Source organism: Puma concolor, chromosome B2, assembly GCF_028749965.1.
Source record: "Puma concolor isolate L17-30 chromosome B2, mPumCon1.1.hap2, whole genome shotgun sequence".
NCBI lineage: Eukaryota > Metazoa > Chordata > Mammalia > Carnivora > Felidae > Puma > Puma concolor.
The window spans coordinates 25,872,158-25,894,847 of record NC_141671.1 but is presented as its reverse complement, the minus strand read 5'-3'; the positions used below and the strand labels follow the sequence as shown (position 1 = coordinate 25,894,847).

General features: G+C 41.9%; 2 protein-coding genes and 1 non-coding gene across 10 annotated transcripts in view; all 3 read left to right on the top strand.

Moving 5' to 3' along the window:
* Window positions 1-8,243, top strand: part of RIPK1 (receptor interacting serine/threonine kinase 1) — a 42,090-nt gene extending 33,847 nt beyond the window's left edge. For all 5 annotated transcript variants that reach the window (XM_025917060.2, XM_086706416.1, XM_086706414.1 and 2 more), the window contains 5 exons: window positions 76-152; window positions 1,532-1,622; window positions 2,478-3,044; window positions 4,451-4,603; window positions 6,201-8,243. In XM_025917060.2, the coding sequence (XP_025772845.1) occupies window positions 76-152; window positions 1,532-1,622; window positions 2,478-3,044; window positions 4,451-4,603; window positions 6,201-6,487 (1,175 nt within the window). In that variant the 3' untranslated portion in view covers window positions 6,488-8,243. The remainder of the gene's footprint in view (window positions 1-75; window positions 153-1,531; window positions 1,623-2,477; window positions 3,045-4,450; window positions 4,604-6,200) is intronic.
* A 3,529-nt stretch (window positions 8,244-11,772) lies between these two features.
* BPHL (biphenyl hydrolase like) overlaps window positions 11,773-22,690 on the top strand; it is a 38,774-nt gene continuing 27,856 nt past the window's right edge. The window contains exons 1-2 of one of the 4 annotated variants that reach the window (XM_086706412.1): window positions 11,773-11,931; window positions 19,643-19,746. In XM_086706412.1, coding sequence (XP_086562538.1) covers window positions 11,825-11,931; window positions 19,643-19,746 — 211 coding nt within the window. In that variant the 5' untranslated portion in view covers window positions 11,773-11,824. Of the gene's footprint in view, window positions 11,932-12,025; window positions 12,262-15,130; window positions 15,252-19,642; window positions 19,747-22,690 lie in introns of those variants that run through there. The other 3 variants (XM_086706410.1, XM_086706411.1, XM_025917076.2) reach the window with 3 other exon arrangements.
* Window positions 15,822-15,928, top strand: LOC112853809 (U6 spliceosomal RNA). Its single transcript, XR_003222936.1, has one exon. It is a non-coding gene; the product is annotated as a U6 spliceosomal RNA (small nuclear RNA).

The following is a 22,690-nucleotide window of genomic DNA, read 5'->3' as shown; positions in this document are numbered from 1 at the left end:
TCAAGCGGTTATTTCGCATATGGTTATTACTTTAGAAAATACTTAAGAAATTTATAGTATTATTTCTTTATATAGGTATTGAAGAAAAATTTAGGCCTTTTTATGTAGATCAATTAGAAGAAAATGTAGAAGAGGATGTGACAAGTTTAAAGGTAGGTAATGCTCAAAACATTAACCTATCAAAGCATATATATTATCAATCTTGAAATCCAAAGCAATATAACTTGTTACTAAGATTTGAAGTAGGCTAGCTTAGTAATCACATGAAACAAAATTAGCAATTTTATACAGATATCATCAAGTTGGCATACTGGACCCATTCCTCCATCGAAACTAATGAAATGAGAGAAATTATATATAGCAATATGAAAACAAAAACACAGCATCACTGGAATAGAATGGAAAGTACCACACAGGTGGATCAGTCGTTCTGAGGAATTCTTGAAAGATAGAAAGCCAACAGAATTAAATTTGCTAAGACATACAACAGAAAAAACAAAACAAAACAAAACAAAACAAAACACTACCCCTAAACATAATGCTGAAAAAGTAGTGGAGGAGCAAGCCTTGTGTCAACGTACCGAAGAAAAAGCACGGTCACCTGGGACATCAACGATGAGATCTTTACTTGGGAACCAGGTTGTTGCAGTTTCAAAAGTTGGCTCCTCCCCCTGATAATCTTGTGCTAAGCAAAGGAGCAGCATCCACTTCAACCTGAAGCAATGAATTTGGTGTCTGGGCTATGACAAGGATTGTTACCAACAAGTAACCAAGGGAAACAAAGACCTTCCCTACATACACACCCTCAGGAAATAAGCTGCTAGCATAAGTCTTACAGCAACATACTATAATCATGAAGGCAAGACTACAGTAAAGAAAATAGGCAGGCATAAGGAGGTTTTAAGATAAAGATAAATTAAGAGAGTCAATATCCAGTGTTCCCCCATTGAATGGTCTTAGCACCCTTTGTGAAAATCAATTGCTCATACAAGGGTTTATTTCTGGGCTCTCTGTTATATTCCATTGGTCTATGCTTATCCTTAGGCTAATAGCACATTTTTTTTATTAAAAAAATTTTTTAATGTTTATTTTTGAGAGAGAGACAGCGTGAGCAGGGGAGGGGCAGAGAGAGAGAGGGAGACACAATCTGAAGCAGGTACCAGGCTCTGGGCTGTTAGCACAGAGCCCAATGCGGGGCTTGAACCCACGGACAGTGGGATCATGACCTGAGCTGAAGTTGGATGCTTAACCGACTGAGCCACCCAGGTGTCTCGAATACCACATTGTTTTGATTCCTGTAGTCTTGTAGTGAGTTTTGAAATCAGGACGTGTGAACCTTCCAAATTTGTTCTTCTTTTTTTTTAAGATTTTATGGCTATTTGGGAAAAAAGCTTATTTTTAAAAAATATTTATTCCTTGTAAGAGCTATATGAAATTTCTACCTTTTGAAAAGACTCATTTTTCTTATAATAATTTTCTGGAACTATTTTCTACTGTTTACTAAAGTGTGCATTTACGCTCTTAATTATAGAAAGAGTATCCAGACCAAAATTCATTTGTGAAGAGAATGCATTCTCTCCAGATTGACTGTATAGCAATACCTCCAAGCAGGTCAAATTCAGGTAACATACTATGATTGAAAGTACTTTATTCAGTCATTCATTCATTCATTCACTCTATTTTCTAAAGTAACTATTCATGACCGTAATAAAAAACAGAAGACACTATAATATTTAACCCCTGCCATAAGGGAATTTATAATATATTTGGGAGGGAAAATACATATATTTGAAATAGTAAGCAACCTTGTGTTCACCAAAATCATAAAGCATCTTGAACATATATCTGATAGGGAGAAAGTGACATCAGGACAAAGAGAGGACATATGTGGAAGCATAGTCCTTGAGAAGGTCAGGGATGATGGATTCAGAGAAAAGCAGAGAGGTTGGTCTCAGATTCAAGGAGGGTACTTTTTTCCATTATAACAAAAGGGAAAACAGACAATAGGATATTGAAACCACTTAATTGCTATCTATTCTGGGGCAAGTTAACCTCTTGTAAACTTCATCCATCAAATCATGATAATAATTGCTCCTATTCTTACAGGGCTTTTAAAGAATAAAAGAATCCATGGAAAGTGCTTAGCACCAAGCCGTTACTATTCCTTTTGTCCAGCCCTGCCTCATACCAAGGAGACACCCACCTTCTCTGTTGCAATACAAGTCCCTTTCTTCCTTGGTCATTCCTGTGACACTCATATTTCTGTTGCTTGTTAAAATTTCTCTAGTGCTCTCTCCCCACCAGGCAGTGGCTTCATTTTATTACCTATATAACTTGTAGGAAGAGGACCATCAAGTAAATGCTTTTTGATTTGTTCTCAAAGTTTTCTGAGGTACATATTTATGATGGTGCTCAGGTTTTATTTTACTTCTTACTGCTTTATGAAACTCTTTCCAATGTTGATCTTTTGTTCTCAGCCCCAGAACAGCCCAGTTCTCTGCACAGTTCACAAGGACTTGGGATGGGCCCTGTGGAGGAATCCTGGTTTGCTCCCTCCGTAGAGTACCAGCAGGAGGAGAATGAGCTCAGCTTGCAGAGTAAACTCCAGGAGGAAGCCAACTACCATCTTTATGGCAGCCGCATGGACAGGCAGACAAAGCCACTCAGACAGAATATGGTTTATAATAGAGAGGAGGAAAGGAGACGAAGGGTCTCCCATGACCCGTTTGCACAGCAGAAACCCTATGAGAATGTTCAGAACCCAGGAGTAAAAGGCATTCCTTATTCCAGTGCAACCGGTCATGGTAATGCAGTACACCAACCAACAGGGCTAACCAGCCAACCTCAAGTACTATACTGGAACAATGGATTGTACAATCTGTATGGTTTGGGAGCAAGACCGTTGGATCTGGGAACACCAAGTCCAAGAGTTTGGTATGGACCAAATCCAAGCCATATGCCAAGTGTGCATAAAACTCCGGTGCCTGAGACCAACCTACTGGGAAACACACCCACCATCCCATTCAGCTCTTTGCCATCAAGAGGTAAACAGTTTTTTCAGTTACAATCTAAACAATTAAAATTTCTGAAAATAAAGCAGCCATTAGCTCTGTTGTAGACTACCAGGTAACAAGGGTGAGTTGTTTGCAGTCTTCAGTTGCCAAATGCAGTTTGTAGCCATGGAATAGTCTCCATCAGACCACTTGACCTCAGTCTGGGGAGAATTCATTGCACCTGCCCACAGGTGTTAGGTTACAGGTCCTGATAACTGGTAGGCATCTTCTGCTCTAACATTCATCACAGTGGTCCCATTATCCTAATCCCTGATGGAAGTGAAGGTCACTGCTTGTGTTCTTTTTCTTGCTTGCTGTTTTCTGAAGGTAAGAAGTCTTAGATATTTTTATTTCTTATATAGGCCAAAGACAACCATTTGTGGTGAAAACCATAGTGTTGGGCTACCATCACCACCATTTATCTCCACAACTCTTTTCATCTTCCCAAACTGAAACTCTGTACTTATCAGGCACTAACTCCCCATTCCCTCCCACCCAGCCTCTGGCACCCACCATTCTACTTTCTTTCTCTATGAACTTAACCACTCTAGGTACTTCATATAAATTGAATCATACAGTATTTGTCCTTTTGTGACTGCCTTACTTCACTTAGCACAATGTCCTAAAGGTTCATCCATGTTGTAACCTGTGACAGAACTTCCTTCCTTTTTAAGGCTGAATAATATTCCATTGTCTGTATATAACACATTTTGTTTATTTGTTCATCTGTTGACAGACACTTGAGTGGCTGCTATAAACATGAGTGTGCAAACATCTCTTTGAGGCCCTGCTTTCGATTCCTTTGGGTATACTCCCAGAAGTGAAATTGCTGGATCATAGAGTAATTCTGTTTTTAATTTTTGAAGAACCTCCATACTGTTTACCACAGTGGCTACACGATTTTATATTCCCACCAGCAGTACACCAGGGTTCCAGTTCATCCACATCCTTACAAACACTTGTTATTTTCTATTTTTTGTTTTTGTTAATAGTAGCCATTCTGATGGATGTGAGGTTGGTTCAGCTACATTTTAAAGAAGAAAATTTCAAAGAGTGGCATAGGATAAATAACTTACACATCTGGAGTAAAGCCCTGCGCTCTTACCATATTGTATCTATTTCTCTTGCTTGTTTTTTTTTTAATGTTTATTTATTTTTGAGAGAAGGAGAGAGAGAGAGAGAGCGCGTGCACCTGAGTAGGGGAGGGGCAGAGAGAGGGGTGGGGCAGAGGATCTGAAGTGGGCTCTGACTGTAGAGAGCCCAATGCAGGGCTCGAACTCATGAACTGTGAGATCACAATCAGAGCTGAAGTCGGACACTTAACCAACCAACCACTCAGGTGCCCCTCTCTTGCTTTCAATCTAGATATACTTACCTGTATATTCCTCTCTATTCAGATGAGTCTATAAAATGTAACATATACAACAGCGCTGGCATTCAGGTTGGAGACCATAATTATATGGAGATTGGGGGATTGAATTCAGCACTACTGGAAAGCACACATGTGAACTTGAAAGAAGAGCCAGCTTCTAAGTACCAAGATATCTTTGGTAAGATGCCCTTAAGGATCCATTGCCTAGCAACCTTGAACTTTCTTCCTTGTTTAGAAGGATCTAATGGAATCCGGAAATTTCTCTGATTATTCTCTCTGAAAATTGCCCCATGTTTTCTCTGTAATTTCCATATAATTCCTTTGTGATTTATTTATATTTAATATGGGGATGATTACAATATCTAACTCATGGATTTGTTATGAAAATTAAATGAGTCAATATGGATAAATAGCTTAGAACACTGCCTGGCACATAGTTAGGTCAAGTGTTAAATACATCATCATCAATATTACTACTCAGACCTAGGAGAGATAGCTCCTTCAGGTCTTCATCAAGAGGGATTCTGTAAAAGAAAGAAGACTATGCCTTCAATAGCACCTCTGTAATAAAAATAATAGGGCTTTCTCTTACAGCTTTCCACTATGCAGGCTCATAATATTAATCCCAAAACACAACCTGGGAAAAGGAGTCACAGGGCTAAAACAATGGGATTTAAGAACCTAGCTTAATGATTAACTCTAGGATTGGCAAAACTTTTCTATCAAGGGATAGATAGTAAATATTTTAGGCTTCACTGGTCCTGAGGTCTCTTTTGCAACTACTCAAGTGACACTGTAGTACAATAGCAGCCACAGATAATATGTACACAAACAGGTATGGCTGTGCTCTAATAATAGGAGGTTCCTAACTTTTGGGCTGACAGAGGTACCTTTGAGAATCTGATGAAACCCAGGATCCCTCTCCCAGAGAGGTATTGACAAAATTTGACAAATATCTTGGGAGGTTTTGGACTGCTGATGTCCAGGGATGATGACAGAAGCTGCATTGTGGGAAGCTGAGGAAAGAACGGGAGTTGAGGGGTAAAAAAATGAGATGTCTTTTCCCTTATGTTCAGCTTTTTGAGGTAGGGTGTGGATCAAGGAAAATGTGTGTGGTGGTTATTTTATATTTTAGCCTCCTTTTGTTATTTTTATGAAGGACAAGGAGAAAGAATGAGTAGAAAGAGAGGTTGTGGCCGTAGAAGAGAAGACAGACTTAGGGTAGAGGAGAAATGAGTCCCAAAATAGACCTTGAAAAGTAGATCCCTCATTCCTTAAAAGACCAGGGAAGTCACTGTAATTGAACGAATTCACACTTGATGGTCTGTCTCCTTAATAAGAGAAAAGTTAACTGTTGGGTGCAGGGGCTTAGGAGTTGAATGACCTTAATTCTGGCCAAATGTAAGTGGAAAATGCCAAAAGGAACAAAAGTGGTGTTTTCCCTCGTTACATCAGGAAGGTCTGATATTAATATGGTCGCTGGCTAAAGTTGTATATTATAGCCTAGTAGCCAAGCAGGGGTTTCATTCCCAAAGCCATCAGCTGTGGCTCAGTGTTGCATGTGCTATGAGGAAGGGGTTCTCTATTGTATTCATATCAACACTCCAAATAGGCTTCCAGACATAGAAAGCATCACCCAATGAGTCAATAACTATATAATTTAGAAGTTATCTTTTTTTTTTACTGTCTCCTGGGACTCTTTCTACAGGTTTTTGAAGCTAGAATGTTCCAAATGGGTTAAAGCTTTATGTCTTCTTCTCTTTTCTGTTTGGCAGATAATATCACTAGTCTGACTGATAAACATCTGGACCCAGTCAGGGAAAATCTGGGAAGGCAATGGAAAAACTGTGCACGTAAGCTGGGCTTCACTGAATCTCAGATTGATGAAATTGACCATGACTATGAGCGAGATGGACTAAAAGAAAAGGTTTACCAGATGCTCCAAAAGTGGCTGATGAGAGAAGGCAGTAAGGGAGCCACAGTAGGAAAGCTGGCCTATGCACTCTACCAGTGTTCAAGAATAGACCTTCTGAATTATTTGATACACATCAGCCAGAGCTAATTCCAGAAAAGGCTTTGGCAGCATAAGGTAATCTCACTTAGTAACACAGTGAAAATGTGCTGCCTCAGAATGTTCAGAATTCTTTCCTTCCTGATAGAGGTTCTATGTCTGCATAAAATTCTCCTGCATCCCATAGCTGGAGCATGGGAAAGAAATCTACAGCAAACAACCCACTAACCAGGAAGACCTATTAATGGTCAAGCCCCCCCCCCCCCCAAAAAAAAGCCTAATTGGGTTTTGAAAGGGAGAGGAGAGGTATTTGAGGAAGATAATTTTCTTTCAGTATATTCCATAACCTTCAGTGATGCTATTCATTTCATTTCCTGGAGTTTTGTTTGAGAAGGAAAAGCAAATTCAGAGAAATGTAAACTAAGTCAACTTTCTTACCTTATGCTCTCTTCTCCATGTAGGCTCCAATTATAACCAGAGTACAGTGAAATTGCGAGTTCTCTTCAAATAGTTTTTTTTTTTTTTTATTAAAACTACAGTTCATTCCAAAGCTATAAGGTCTGTTAACTTCAGTATCAAATGTTGTATCAGTCACTACAGGCTTTAAAAATAACATGCAATCACCACTCCATAAATTAGCTGAATGGATTTTAAGGAGTAAGGAGAAAAAAAAAATAGAGAACAAAAATATCAGAATTTTCCATTTGTTGCAAGGAATTGCTATTAATTGTGGTTAACTAAAAAAATTTTTGACTAAGTTTTTAAGTTCTTTCCTAGCATTCTGATACCTTATGTATTTTCCCAACCTCTGCCCTGAAGAGGGAGCATGTATGCTCTGACTGGAGCTTTGGGGCTGATCACTGTTGAGCAGCTTCCTCAGTTTACCCCAGGATTCTGTAGAAATTTCTTCTTTTTGTGTGTGTGTGTGAACTGTGATGTCAAAAAAGGACTGCTTCAAAGCTTGGTCACTGTGCCTTTAGCTAGCATCATTCAAAGTCCTCCTGAAACTCAGGAATGAGTGAAGGAACCAGAAGACCAGAAGACTGAAGCCAGCCAGGCCATCCAGTATCACTGTCTGCACTTTGATAAACAGAGAGGGTATGTCATTGTGCTTAGCCCTTCCAGGAGGGAGAGAAGGATGCAGCATGGTGACTCCGGCTGTCAGAACAGATTCTAGGAACTGGTGATTGATAACAGTATTGTGGTTCTGGTTCTAAATCCCCTCTGGCCCTAAATGATATACATACACACACACACCCCTGAGGTGGGACTGTAAAACAGGATTTCTCAACTTCTGCACTATTGGGATCTTGGGCCAGGTAATTCTTTCTTGTGGGGGCTGCCCTGTGCATTGGAGGATTTGGATGTTTGAAAGTGCCCTCTACCTGCTAGAAGCCAATAGTGCTGTTCTCCCCTACTCTATCTTCAGTTGTGACAAGACACTGCCACATACATGTTCCCTGGAAGTGCAAAACCGCCCCCGGTTGAGAAGAGCAGTGCCATAAAGTAATGAACCTCAGCCCCTTATCCACAGATATCCAGGCTCACTATTAGTTGCCACATAGCATTCGATCACATAGACCAAAAGGAAAATTGAACGGGGAAAGAGTCCCAGGCTTTGCTGGGGTGGGGGTGGGGGTGGAGGTGGATCATTGCTTTTCTAAATGTATCCCTTGTACCTCTGTCCTCTAACAGTATTTAAATTCTCTAAATTCCCAAGAGATTGAATGATCAATGTTTTAAGAGGCAAAAATGGAATGTATTTTTAATGGCCTTCTAAAAATAAAATTTTGTACCTCAAATATAAGTAATTGAAATGATGTGTTTGTAAACGAAACTGTTTGGGCTTCTCCATGAAGGTTGACATTTCCTGTATGAACTCTCCTTTTCACCCTCCCGCTATTAGCAGGCAAGAGGAAGTGATGGTATAAAGGGGAAGCTTCTGGACAGCGCTATTTGTCTCTCAGGATGAAAACTTGCTGCCTTGAGAGCCTGCAGCATTGCTGGCCTTCAAACATGATTCAGAAGTCCTTCCTCCAGCCCCCACTCTGTCAAAACTGGGCTGAAAAGAGCCAAATTTGTATCTAAGGAGTTTCAATACAAGAAAATCAATTGGGTAGAAAATCAATTAAGTGAGATGACACAGACTACAAGATGAGAGAGAAGCCTATCCATACCTTTGTTCCAAAAAAGATATTCAGACCCTAAGGTTACTACTGGTAAATAACACCTCCAGCTCTCACAGCTTTGTGATATCAGTATATTTTCCACTTGTTGCTGTGGTTTCAGTATTTGTTTCGGCTCCATAAAATGAAATTAGGTCTTCAGGAATAGTTCTTTCTTTCTCAGAAAATGGTTTAAATAGTATTTTGATGTACATTTTAATGTGCACTACTTCTAAAAGTTTTTTTTTAATAATAATATAAATAAAACTAGGTGTTTACTAAGATAAATGGCTTAGCCAATTTCAGATAAAAGTGTTTTCCATCAGAAGTGGGCTGTGACGGGGCACCTGGGTGGCTCAGTCAGTTGAGCATCCGACTTTGACTCAGGTCATGATCTCACGGTCTGCCAGTTCCAGCCCTGTGTCGCACTCTGTGCTGACAGCTCAGAGCCTGGAGCCTGCTTCGGATTCTGTGTCTCACTCTCTGCCCCTCCCCTGTTTATGCTCTCTCTCTCTCTCTCTCAAAAATGAATAAACATGAAAAAAAAAAGTGGGCTGTGACACTACAGTGGAAAACAAGCTCAAGCTGACTTTATGAATGGTAAAAATTTCCTTGCCACAATGTGCAAAAGTAGATGATATTAATTCTAATTTCTCTCGATACAAGGGTAACCATGTCAATGAGATCAATTCTTTTTGTCACATCTGTTGTAGGATAAAAAATATCTACTAACCGCCAAAACTGAATTTAATACAAAATCATGGTTTAATTTTTAAATTTACTTTATTTGGCCCATTGGGTTTTAATTTTTTAGGAGGAGTAAGAAGTGAAATACTGATGGTTTTACCCATTGCAATCAGCTAGGGTTAAAGTGCAATTTCACTGAAAAGGACTGAAGTGAAACAAAGCAAAACAAAACACTAGGTATTTATATGTTCAAGATCTTAGAAGCATCTGAAAGTGTTTTTATATTTTATTTTTACTTTTTGTATTATTATTTTTAAAGTAATCCAACCTGGATCTTGAACTCCTGACTCCTAGATCAAGGGACCAAGAGTCTCAGGCTCTACCCACTGAGCTAGCCAGGCACCCCCAAAGAAGCATCTGGTTACAAAGAAATCATTGAAGGCCTAATGCTGTTACAGTGGATTCCACAACACATAACAATCCAAATACAGGTTCTGAAACCAAGCAGGCTTAAATTCTCCTCTGTACTCTAGCTATGTACTCAGGGCCAGCTTCCTAACCTCTCTTAATCTCAGTTTCCTCATTTTATAAATAGGCCAATAAGGTTGATGTGAGGATTAAAATAATGCATCATAAGGTGCCTGGCACAAAGTTACTCTTTAATCAAAACTGCACAATAGTGTTATACATAAAGGACTAGTTCTCAAGTGTACACTTAAAAATAAATTGTAACCAATAACTTAAATCTACCATTTTTCACAGTGCTACCATTTTTGCTGATTTATCAGTGGGATAATGTATTTTTTTTTTAATTTTTTTTTTCAAAGTTTATTTATTTTTGGGACAGAGAGAGACAGAGCATGAACGGGGGAGGGGCAGAGAGAGAGGGAGACACAGAATCGGAAACAGGCTCCAGGCTCTGAGCCATCAGTCCAGAGCCCGACGCGGGGCTCGAACTCACAGACCGCAAGATCGTGACCTGGTTGAAGTCGGACGCTTAACCGACTGCGCCACCCAGGCGCCCCGGGATAATGTATTAAAAATTGTACAGACAACTATTTTTAACTCTCATGATCTCTGATAAAGCCCAGTCAACCTCTCAGGAAAAAATAAGGAAACGTTGACTCACCAAAGATTTCTGAAAGTCAGATGATAACAGCTGAACTGTATTTCTCTTTCCTTCTATGCAGGAAATTGATGTAGTAGATTTATGTTGAAAGAAAATTTTTGCCCAAGAAACTCAAATGGGCCAGTGAGGATACTGCAGGTATCAGAACCCCCATGGCCATAACATGTTACATAATGTCTCAAAGTTCATATTATGGCATGTGTCAGAATTTCCATCCTTATTTATTTATTTTTTTTAAATCTTTGAACGTTTATTTTTGAAAGGGGGAGGGGAGGGCAGAGAGGGAAGGAGACAGAATCTGAAGCAGGCTCCAGGTTCTGACGTGACAGCACAGAGCCCATGGGGGGCTGGAACTCACAAACCCTGAGATCGGGACCTGAGCCACAGTTGGTGGCTTACCCAACTGAGCCATCCAGGCGTCCCTCCATCTTCTTTAAAGAACAACATTCCATTACACGTATACACAGGTTTAAACCTTCATCCCTCCATTGACATATGGGTTGCTTTCCAATTTTCCACTTTGGCTATTGTGAATAATGCTATGACCATAAATATCTTTGAGACACTTATCAATTCTTTGGGGGTATATACCCACAGGTGGAATTGCTAGATCATATAATTGTACGTTTAATTTTTTTGAGCACCCGCCATGCTATTTTCCACCACCACTGCACTATTTTGTATTCCCACCACCAGCGTACAGGGTTCCAATTTCTCCACATACTCACCAACACTATTTTTTTTTTTTTTACAATAGCCATACCAAACAATGAGTATGAGATAATATGAAGGGAAAAAAAATAATGCTATCATTCCTAGAAGCAAATGCATTTCACTCCACCGACGGCAGCCAGCCTTGAAGCCTCCTTCTCCGTCCACAGGTCCGTCCACAGGTCCCTCCTCAGGTCCCTCCTCACCACCCACTCCCTGAGAAGGGCGGAATGGGGGAGGGGTGCAGCCTCGCCTCTCTGGAGGGCCTGGTCACCGCGGCGGTGGGAGGGCAAAGCCGACTGGGACGTACCCCTCGTGAGCCAGAGCTGGCACCCCGAGAGCAGGCGATCTGTGTTGCGGTACCACTGGGACTTCGAGCCCCGTTTCTGACAAGGGTCACAAAGAGCCCGGCGGGCTACGGGTCCTAGCATCCCGGCGCGACAAGCCGAAGCGGGCGATAGGCTCTGGCCGGAAGTTCAGGAGCAGCGGGGTTCTGTCGGGGCAAGGCGGAGGGTGTTGAGGGCTGCCGCTAGACCTTGGCGCTTGCATGTTTCCTGGCGACGGGGCGTAGCGGGACGTAGTGGGGCGGGGCGCAGGCTTGTTCTCAGGAGGTGCGGGGGGGGGGCGCGGGGTGGACGCGGGGCGGTCGGTGGAGCCGGCGCATGCGCGCTCCGGGGCTCAGCGGAACCTGTGACCATGGCTGAAGTGCTGGGCGGCCGCGCAGTGCGGCAGGTGCGGCTACTCCTGTCGGTGCTGAAGCCAGGGAACTACGTCCCGTATGCTGGGCCTGCAGCCGCATTCGGGTAATGATGCCCGCTTCCCTCCGGGGGCCCCTGTGGCCAGGGTTGCGTGCTGGGGGGCAGTGGGAGGGCAACGCGCCAGCCAGGAGGCGAGCGGGCAGGGCGGTGCGGGTTGCTGCCGTGGGCGCAGCCTCGCTGCCCTCTCGCCCTTTGCTCCAAGACCGGAGCCTGTCCCACGTGGGTGCGCGGGAGGTGGTGGAAGTAACCACTTCTGCTGCTCCTGGCCTTGGCACTGCAGCCGTGCGTCAGCTTCAGTTCTGTGACTCGAGAGCCCTAAAGGACTTGGGTGATGGAGTCCAAGCCCCTCATTGTGGAGACGAGAGACCCAGGGAGGTAACGTAATTTGCCCATAGTTACAGACACACTCATGACCGAGATTAGAATCTCAAACCCTTCATTCTTAGTTGGCTGCTCTGCCCTGTGTCTTCACACCCTCAGGGCTCCAGTGTCTCCTGCTTCTTATATCAAAAACCAGCCTGAGAATCTCCTTAACCTATGAGCTGTTGTAGTCAGGCCCAAGCCCCTGAGTCATCGTTGTCACCTTCTTGTTCTCCTTCTTTTTTTTCTTTTTTCCCCCTTATTTTGAACTGTAATGTGCAAAAAAACCACCTTGGGAACCTGGGAAAATTCACAATCCTTGGCCTGACTCTCAGAACTTATGGTGTAGGTGGAGAAAGCCAAGAATCTGCCTTTTTCTTTTCTGACCCTCCCTATCCCTCATGCATATTTCGAGATAAAACAACAAAAACAGCTAGATTAATCTCTGACCTACCGTCTTTTTTTTTTAATGTTTATTTATTTATTTTATTTATTTATTTTAAGGGAGAGAGGGAATCCCAAGCAGGCTCCACGCTCAGTGCAGAGCCCCACTTGGGGCTGGACCCCACAACTATGAGATCATGACCTGAGCCAAAACCAAGAGCCCCAGGCCTAACGAACTGAGCTATCCAGGCGCCCTCCCCCTTTTTTAAATGTCTGACCTGTCTTAAAAATGGGTGCCTTTGGCCCCAAGAGATACTAAGCAGAAAATGTAGTTAGAGCAGCATGAAACTTGCTTTACTTTATTCTCTCTACCTGTACACAAATGTACACAGGATATATATGCAATTAACTGCTGATGGATCAGTTCCATTTATAGGAAAAGTCAAATGCTAGATGGGTACCTGGCATTCAGAATTTGAGTTGATCTGGGGCGCCTGGGTGGTTCAGATGGTTAAGCAACTGACTTAGGCTCAGGTTATGATCTCACGGTTTGTGAGTTCGAGCCCCACATTGGGCCCTGTGCTGACAGCTCAGAGCCTGGAGCCTGCTTTGGATTCTGTGTCTCCATCTGTCTCTGCCCCACCCCTGCTTGCACCCTGTCTCTCAAAAATGAATAAAGGTTAAAAAAAAATTTAGAATTTGAGTTGATTGATCTAATGTGGAAACTTCTCATTTGAAAGTTTGATTTGGAAGGAGAAGGGAAAAATCTGACCAGCTTTAAATTTTTATGTTGTGATTAACTAGTTCTTGAGTTTCATATTTGATTTATTTAAATTCTTTTTAAATATTTAAGAACTTTTAGAAGACTTTTGGGACTATTTTAATACAGATGGAAAAATATGTCAATGTTCACAGCTGTATAAATCTACATGGAAAAATGGATATTTATCCAGTTTCCAATTTGCAGAAAGAGATTGAAATAAGGTTACTATGTGCCAGTACCCAAGTTAAGATAGGTTATTTCATGGTTGCAGGAAGGCCCCATCCATTTAATGTAAATCGTTCTTCCTAAAACATCTCTGAAAAACCGGTTTCTCTGGATTTCAAACTGCCATTTCATAAATGCATTTGCAAGTTGACATTACATGTAATCAGAGAAAACCAGCAGTGGTATTCGTTAATCCTGAAATGAGGCTGCAGCCCAATGTAAGCAGGTGAAAGAGCTGCTTTTAAAACCTTTGCCTCAGAACAGCCGGTGCCCAACCTACACTTGAGTTGTGTTCCAAAAGCTTGTTTTTGTAAGTCTATTGTTTGGAACTCTCTTTTTTATTTTGTAGTCTGTAAAGTGGTTTGTTCCAGGACCGGGTAAGAAGGCTTTTCTACCTGCAGTTGTATGTCACATACAGTTACAGTATTAGTAATTTATAGAACCTAACAAGCTGTCGGAAGAAAACTGTTTTCTGAGTTCAACCTTGGGATGATCTGCCTGAGAATCAAAGACCCTCCTTTCCCTGGCACTGCCTTGTTCCTTCTGTCTGGCAGTCCGGGTGAGTGGCCCCAGGGCTAGAGCCCTGTTGGGGACTTTGTTCAGCTTCCAGGTTACAGAAAAAACAAGGCCTCTGGTGTTTACAAGGCTGCATTGCTACTTCCTAGCTGCACAAATGTAAGCAAGTTACTTAACCTCTCCGAGCCAAGTGCCTTGCACTTCTGAGGATTTGAGACAATAAATGTACAAGTCCTGGGATATAATAATAATTCACTAATAGTAGCTACAATTAGTAGCTACAATTAGTAATGATACAGATAAGAAAATCTAATAATGCAGTGTGTAAAAGATGCAAAATAAGTCCTCAAAATTCATTTAATTCCAAGCCCTAGGGGGTAGCTAATACTATATTAGAGCTAATGGTTACTTTGGAAAAAATATACAACAGAAATAGCCGAACATAAGAGATACAGAGAATGTGTAGGACTTTCAAAGTGAGGATGTGTTTTATTAATTGACCCCATTTTTCTTTTTTTTTTTTTAATTTTTATAACACTTATTTATTTTTTTGAGAGACGGAGGGCGGGGGCAGAGAGAGAGGGAGACACAGAATCCGAAGTAAGCTCCAGGCTCCAAGCTGTCAGCACAGAGCCTGATGTGGGGCTCAGACTCACAAACTGTGAGATCATGACTTGAGCTGAAGTCAGATGTTTAGCCGATTGAGCCACCCAGGTCTCCCTACCCCATTTTTATTTCTAAGCGAAGGGCAAAATACCAAAGGCTCTGATGTCGTACACTCAGGTATAAATAACTAGTAATGTGACTGGGGCAAGTTGTCTAAACACTCCAATCTTCAGGTTCCTCAAAGGTAAAATTAGGGTAAATATAATGTAAGCTCTTAGTAGAGTTCATTATTTAGCTTAATAATGAAACTAAATGTGAGTTTTAATTTATTTTCTGCAAGCTGTTAAATTCTTGCTTTCCACCACAGTAAACTTTCCTTCTTTGAAGGGAGCAGCTCAAGCCCCCTCAGTCCGGAAGATATTGTGTTGTATTGCTCCTGACCTCCTTCTAACCCTTTCACAAAATTGCCTATCCAGCCACCCAGAAAAAGAGAGTCAAGGACAAATATGAGGTAAGATATAGGCTATTCTAGGTGAGCGTGCCTTCCTATATAGGCTGTTTTCAATAGGGAGATAGAAATTTTTTTTTCCTTCTACAAGAAATTAACTCAGTATAGTTGTTCTCAGCCTTGGTTGCTTATTGGAATCTCTTGGGAAATTAAAAAAAAAAACCCAGATGCTTGTATCCCACCACAGAGATTTTGATTTAGTACAGTCTGGGCATCTGGAGATTTAAATTTGCCAGATGATGCAAATCTAAGTTTGACCCTCACTGATATAGTGGGAAGTTGGAAATATTCTCATAAAAAGGGGCTGATTAGCAGCTGTGTAGATGTCGGTTAAGGTGTGGGGAACTTAGTGTCTGATGTCTGCACCCTCAGGATCTCCTGTATCCCCCAACTTCTCTGTCATAATACTAGGCAAACTGCATAGTACCTGCTAGTTGCAGATTTAATTATCTGTCTTTCCTGCCAGCCTCTAAACTACATGGAGGGCCCAAAGCAATAGGAGTTTAGGAAGTACATGAATGAATGAATAAATAGTACAGTAGAGTTTTGGTGTTATTGAAAGCACATGTCAGTGTGCTCACTGCAGCAGCACACATACTAAAATTGGACTGATACACAGAAGATTAGCATGGCCCCTGTGCAACGATGACACGCAAATTTGTGAAACCTCTCATATTTAAAAAAATAATAGAGGGGTGCCTGGGTGGCTCAGTGGGTTGAGCATCTGACTTCGGCTCAGGTCATGATCTCACGGTCTGTGAGTTCGAGCCCCGCGTCGGGCTCTGTGCTGACAGCTCAGAGCCTGGAGCCTGCTTCGGATTCTGTGTCTCCCTCTTTCTCTGACCCTCCCCCATTCTCTGTCTCTCTCTGTCTCAAAAATAAATAAACATTAAAAAAATAAATAAAAATAAAAAAATAATAGAAAAAGGAAGCACCTGTCAGGGTTCTGCCCCAGTCATTGAGTGATAGTCTCTCCCAGGATTGTCCTAGGCAGTTTATATATATATTTTAAATGTTTTATTTATTTTTTTGAGAGAGTGCAAGCAGGTGAGGGGCAGAGAGGATCCAGAGTGGGCTCTGCATTGACAGCAGCGAGCCTGATGTGGGGCTTGAATTCCTGAACTGTGAGATCATGACCTGAGCCTAAGTCAGAGGTTCAGCTGACTGAGCCACCCGAGACACCCACTAGACAGTTAATGGTTTTAACTCTCCACAGGTGATTCTAATGAGCACACCTGCTTAAGAGCACCTGGGTTAGAGAAGCAACGTGATTATTAGGGAGAAAGTGGTGGTAAAGATGGATTGACACCTGAAAGATTCATTTTTGGTCTTTATAAATTTTCTGAAGTTTTGTATCCTTTTTCCTATGTGAGAGTTTGATTGTGGTTCAAGTAATAAGCACATTTCAGGGCCATCAAAGGCCTGGTCTCTGCAGCCTGATTTTTCTTTTAACACACATAACGTGAGGCCTGAATTACTGTCCAAGAGCCCCTTGATAAGCTGGAGAAAAAATGCTTTACTCATTTCATTGGTCTTATATTTATGTGAAAATAAATCATTCAGTAATTCTGTTTTTTAATAAAATGCTTTTCTTGTATTTGTAATTGATTTGCTTTGATTTACTTTCATTCATAAACAGTTCTCTGCCCTGTTTCCTCCACCTGGAGGTTGATGAAAGGTTTTTGGCAGCCTCCATTAACCCCAGTGGGTGGGCTGATATGATAGTGGCATGTACCTCTGGTGTGGTGACATACAGGATGTTGATGACAAGGCACTAGGGGCATTTTCTTTCCCCTCAGCCTAGCTTCAAGCCCCCTTGGCATTTGGCCCCAAACTTTGCTCACTCTTTGCCCCCGTACCCCTGCCAGACTGAACACTGCCTTTCCCCCGACATATGTCCCTTGCTTCCGGGCCTTTGATCATGCTATTTCTTCTTCTAGGAGCACCCTCCCCACCACATTCTTTTTTTCAAAATTTTACTCCTCTTGGAAGTTAATTCAAATGCTACTTTTTCACTCCTCTTCAGATACCTCTACTCAACCCTGATAATGGTCTCTGTCTCCCTTCTTTTTTTTTTTAAATTTTTTTTTAATGTTTGTTTATTTTTGAGAGAGAGACAGAGCATGAGCAGGGGAGAGGCAGAGAGAGAGGAGAGACAGAATCTGAAACAGGCTGCACGCTCTGAGCTGTTAGCACAGAGCCCGACGTAAGGCTTGAACCCATGAACAGCGAGATCATGACCTGAGCCGAAGTCGGACGCTCAACCAACTGAGCCACCCAGGTGCCCCTGTCTCCCTTCTAAAACCATCTTCTGCCTTAGTAAACCCTTCCCTGACATTGAGTTCCATTATGCCAAATCTAGACTACATGGTTTTTACATTCATTTTAGGCAACCAAAAGATGGGATGGGGTTAATTGAGAGGAAAAGTTTGGAACAGGGAATCCAAACACAGGTATAGCAAAATGCAAAGGGAATATAGAGGTTTTTTGCAGAAGAGACTTCAGAATGATCATGAAAGCTGAAGGAAAGGAAGCCCCTGGAAGGCAGTGCCCTTGTGGGGGCCCCTGAACAGATGCACCTAGTGAGAGCACACCCAGCCATGAAAACTTGGACGTTGAGAAAGATATTGTGCATAACCTCCTCACGGCACAAGATGATTCTTACAAGCATTCTTGAATACCGCCAAGGAAGGGAGACCCTCAAAGATCTTTAGGGCATGAGGTGTAATAAAGGTACATGTTATCACTAACATGAGCCATGCAAATGCTAGTCACCTCTAGTTAGGGAGCTGCCTCATTCCTGTGTGGTGAATATAGGAAACACTAATAACTTGTTCCAACTGGGCTCCTCATGCTTCTTGTCTCAGTCATAACCTACACCTCCCCGACAGATTGCAGAGCAAATCTCTTGTGTCTTTTATCTTCCCTCCTACTAGATTGTGGGCAAAACAGATGTGTCAATAAATGTTTGTGGAAATGAATCTTTATTACTAGAGTGTTATTTGCTTTTATCTGGATCCTAGAGCCATCTGAACAGTAAAAATGAATGACTCAGAAGAATAGGACATTGATAAGTAACATGGCAGTGTCAGTATGCCACCACGCTTGTTCAGTGGCTTTGTTACTGCTCCTCATAATTTTCCTATAGGTAATGAGCTTATGGTTATGTCCCGGCTTTATTACCACCCAATTCTGTCGTATTTGCAGAAGTTGTGTTAAGACTTGGTGTACCTGCCTTCAGCACATCCGTTTCTGCATGCTCATTTGAAATGGGTGATGACATGAAACCCAAAGAGGAAAGAGCACCTCATTTTGTAAAAAGTGCTTCATTTCAATAAGCATTTTAACTAACTGCAGAAATAGGGGTAAAGAGTATGTAAAAGAAAAAGAGAGGCAGCGGTTAATTTAAATTCCTTAATATTCTGTGTGGAGAAGAGGAGCACCTCCTTCTCGCATCTGTCTTGGCATACCAAAATGTCCCTTCCGTGTGTCACTCAGCTGTCTGGGAAATTGGTGGGGAGGCTGTTAGGGCCTGATGTAGGAGCCATGTATGTCTTCTATTGCTATATATCCCTGCATAGTCGTTCTAGAGCTTCTGGAAGAGCAGGAGAGGACAGTTTCTTCAGAGAAGGACCCTTGGTAAGGTACACATGTGAGTCAGAGCAGACCCTGGCCTTGATTCTGGCCCAAGGTGCACTCCTGTGCCAACATGTCCAGTTAGATCCTGTGTCGGAGGTTTTGGGCCAAGGAGGGTCCACAGTACAGGGGAGGGCTCTTGGGATGGAAGCTTATGGACCTGGCTGTTTAACAACACAAATATTTCAACATGTTAAAAACTGGTCTGGCCATAGCAGTGCAGACAGGCATTCCTGCTAAGAATGCTTCTGTGGCTGGTTAGAGAACATGAGAGGCCATACTCCTAAAGGACTGCCTGGGGACCCCTGAGACCATCTCACCTTTAGGAACTCTGTCGATGCAGCTGAAGTTCAGGTAATCCCTTTAGATCTGTTCCAAGGTCTGCCCTGTTGTTGCTGACCCTAATGTTCCATTGTGTGGAGCTCCTGTGTCAGCCTGCACACTGGCCCCCTGGCTTCCAGCTCACCAGGCATGTGCCCATGGGACCTGTGTGGCCACTGGTTGCAGCAACATGTCAGTACTTTTGTAGGGTAAGTCCTGGGCTGGTGTTGTAGGATATTCACATATGAAGGCACAGTTCAGATCTGCAGTCTAGAAAGGTCCCTTTTCAGGTTGGAAAAACTTAAGCACACATCAGAGTAATCCAAGAAGCCTGAGGAGGGTCCTGGAGCTGATGCGGGTATGTAAAAGGACAATTTTGTCATATTAACATTTGTGCTAAGTAATTTTTCTTTGGGGATGGGATTTTTCTCTTCCAGCACCTCAGTAACTTCTGCCAAAGTGGCTGTGAACGGTGTCCACTTGCATTATCAGCGGACTGGAGAGGGAGAGCATGCGGTCCTGCTGCTTCCTGGAATGTTGGGTCTGGAAGTTTTTTCATGGAATTTGCATGCTGTGTAGTCTAGGATGCATTCACAATAGTAGATGCCAAATGTTGATTATTAACTTTAGTGCTTTGCTGAAATGCTTTAAGTGTTTTATTTATTTATTTGTGAGAGAGGGAGGGAGACGCAGAATCTGAAGCAGGCTCCAGGCTCTGAGCTGTCGGTGCAGAGCCCGACACGGGGTTTGAACCCATGAACCACGAGATCATGACCCGAACCAAAGCCAAACGCTCAACTGATGAGCCCCCCAGGCACCCCTTAAATGCTTTAATATTTGCTACAAATTTAAGTGACTCAGAAAAGAAAGGCAACATTTTACTCTATGTAGTCTTTATTCTTTTAAATACCCGGGTTTTTTTCTCCTACAGACATACTGTGTAGTTGCCTACAATTTGGGAAGATGATAGGAGTCGAGGAAAGGGGTGTGGGAAGAAGGGATAGATGAAGCTAGAAGATGAGCTAGTGACCAACCATCCCAGTGTGCCTGGAATTGAGGGGTTCCAGGATACAAGACTTCCAGTGCTAAAACATGGATTGCCCTGTTGCAGTTGATTATATGCTCAATTAAAATAAGAGCTAAGAACAAGCTTAGTTTAAAGCCTTTTTGTAAATCAAAATTAAATTGGCATGAATGGAGCATGGTGAAGCCAACTGAATCTGTCTCATTTTCCAGATAAGTAATTTACATGTAGACAGTTTAGGCGGATAATTTCCAGCAATCCCAGGACATCTCAGATTTGGTTTTAAGGGCTTTAATATTGTTTCGACTTAGTTAAATAATCCCAATATATACTATTTCCTTACGACTTTTTTCTTCTAAAATAAAATGCTAAAATTTTCAATTACTTGTTGGTTCCACTTGACTGAGCCTTAGCTGATTGTGGTACTATTGTAGCTATTGAAGCATCTTTGTCTAGATAGTATTTAGTATTTTTTTTTCCTCCTAAGCTTTTGTAACAAAGGAGGAGATTTACTCTATTGACTGGTGTAGGTCTAAAGGTATCTGTAAAGTAGTGAACAAGTTACCGACTTAAATTTCCATTATTTCAGTACTGTGTGATCCAGGTATAAAACACTTTTCATAACTTAATTTCTTTATGTAAAACGTTAACCTGATCCCCAAATTAAAAACAGTGAGATTCTCTCTTCCAGTCCTCTGTCACCTAGCACCCAGTACCCTTCCCCACAGGCAACCAGTATTGTGTTTCCTTCTCAGGTATCATATACTGGTAACTATTCCTTAAAATAACTTTTTAAAGGTTTTAGTATTCTTTAGTATTTAGTATTTGGTATTCAGATGTATACCTGTGTGCCAGAAAGGAAGCATCTCATCATTTCTGAAATTGGTCTTGAGATAAACTGTTCCCTTTTCCCACCTTCTCACCTCCTGCACCTCCTTCAGGGTGGTTCCCATGTGGAAGTCTCTTCAGTCCAGGGACCACAAGAGATGCTTCGTGTGTCAGAGCAGTAGACATGCGCTTGAAATCCATTTATATTTTTGCCTTAGGTTTCCTGAATGATTTATTTACCTGATGTTGAGAAAGATAGATCTTTCCAGGAAGGATGGTAGTCCTATAATAATTAACATTATCCTGTAACAGAATCCTGCAACATCTTGAAAGACATTTTCTAATAGTAGCTTGTTTATCAAGCAAGATGTTCAGTATCCATGTGTGGCCTGAGCTACAAGTTCTTAGAAAGTAAGCAGACTTTAAAAATGAAATGCTGGGGCGCCTGGGTGGCTCAGTCGGTTAAGCGTCCGACTTCGGCTCAGGTCATGATCTCACAGCCCGTGAGTTCGAGCCCGACGGGGCTCTGTGCTGACGGCTCAGAGCCTGGAGCCTGCTTCGGATTCTGTGTCTTCCTCTCTCTCTGACCCTCCCCCGTTCATGCTCTGTCTCTCTCTGTCTCAAAAATAAATAAACATTAAAAAAAATTAAAAAAAATAAAAATAAAAATAAAAATGAAATGCTGACTGGTCCCTAGACTGGGCTCCTTGAGAGTCTGGCCTTCCGGGCCACATGCAGTAGGTGTGTGCACACAGTGGCCGTGACCTCGCAGGTGGGCTGGGAATCGCCAGTCAGGTCCACCACAGGCTCAAGAACATAGTTCTGCTGGTTAACGTTTGCTGGTGTTTTAATGAAATAATTAATTTGATTTCCTCCCTCCACATCCTGCCCTCCCCCTGATTTCAGTGTTTTCGTTGAGTTTTCTAGTATTTATTTATAACCAGAAAATAAAATCTTCAGGGCTGTTCACATTTGCTTAGTAAAAAACACCTGGGAATTTAGAATCCTCCTTTGAATAACTTGTACCAAATCTCATAGATTTGTTGACAGATAATATTGGGATCTCTCTCATTTATAAGTCATTTTTTTTTAATGTTTATTTTTTTGAGAGAGAGCGCGCGCGCCTGCGCACGTGCACAAGTGGGGGAGGGGCAGAGAGCGAGGAAGACGCAGAATCTGAAGCAAGCTCTGAGCTGTCAGCACAGAACCTGATACAGGGCTCGAACCCACATATCGTGAGATCATGACCTGAGCCGAAGTTGGATGCTTAACTGCCTGAGCCACCCAGGTGCCCCTATAACAGCCAGTTTTTTAAAAGGAAAGAAAAAATAACCCAGAAACATATCATATCAATAAGTCAATTTCTATGCAATTTCATGAATTCCTTTTTTTTTTTTTTTTTAAGGAAGATTAATTGAAAAAGTATCAAAAATGCTGAAATAATACAGGGCCAAATGTATTGGAGCCTCTGTCCTCAAAGTAGCCACTGGGAGGAGACAAAAGGCAGGTCTGAACTCTACCAGGAAAGGAAGTCAGCCTTCCAGTAAATGGATTTTATCATCACAAGACTATTTTGCTGACTGCATCCCACTGTCTAACTTTGAGTAGAAACTAGTTACTTTGTTTTAAAATT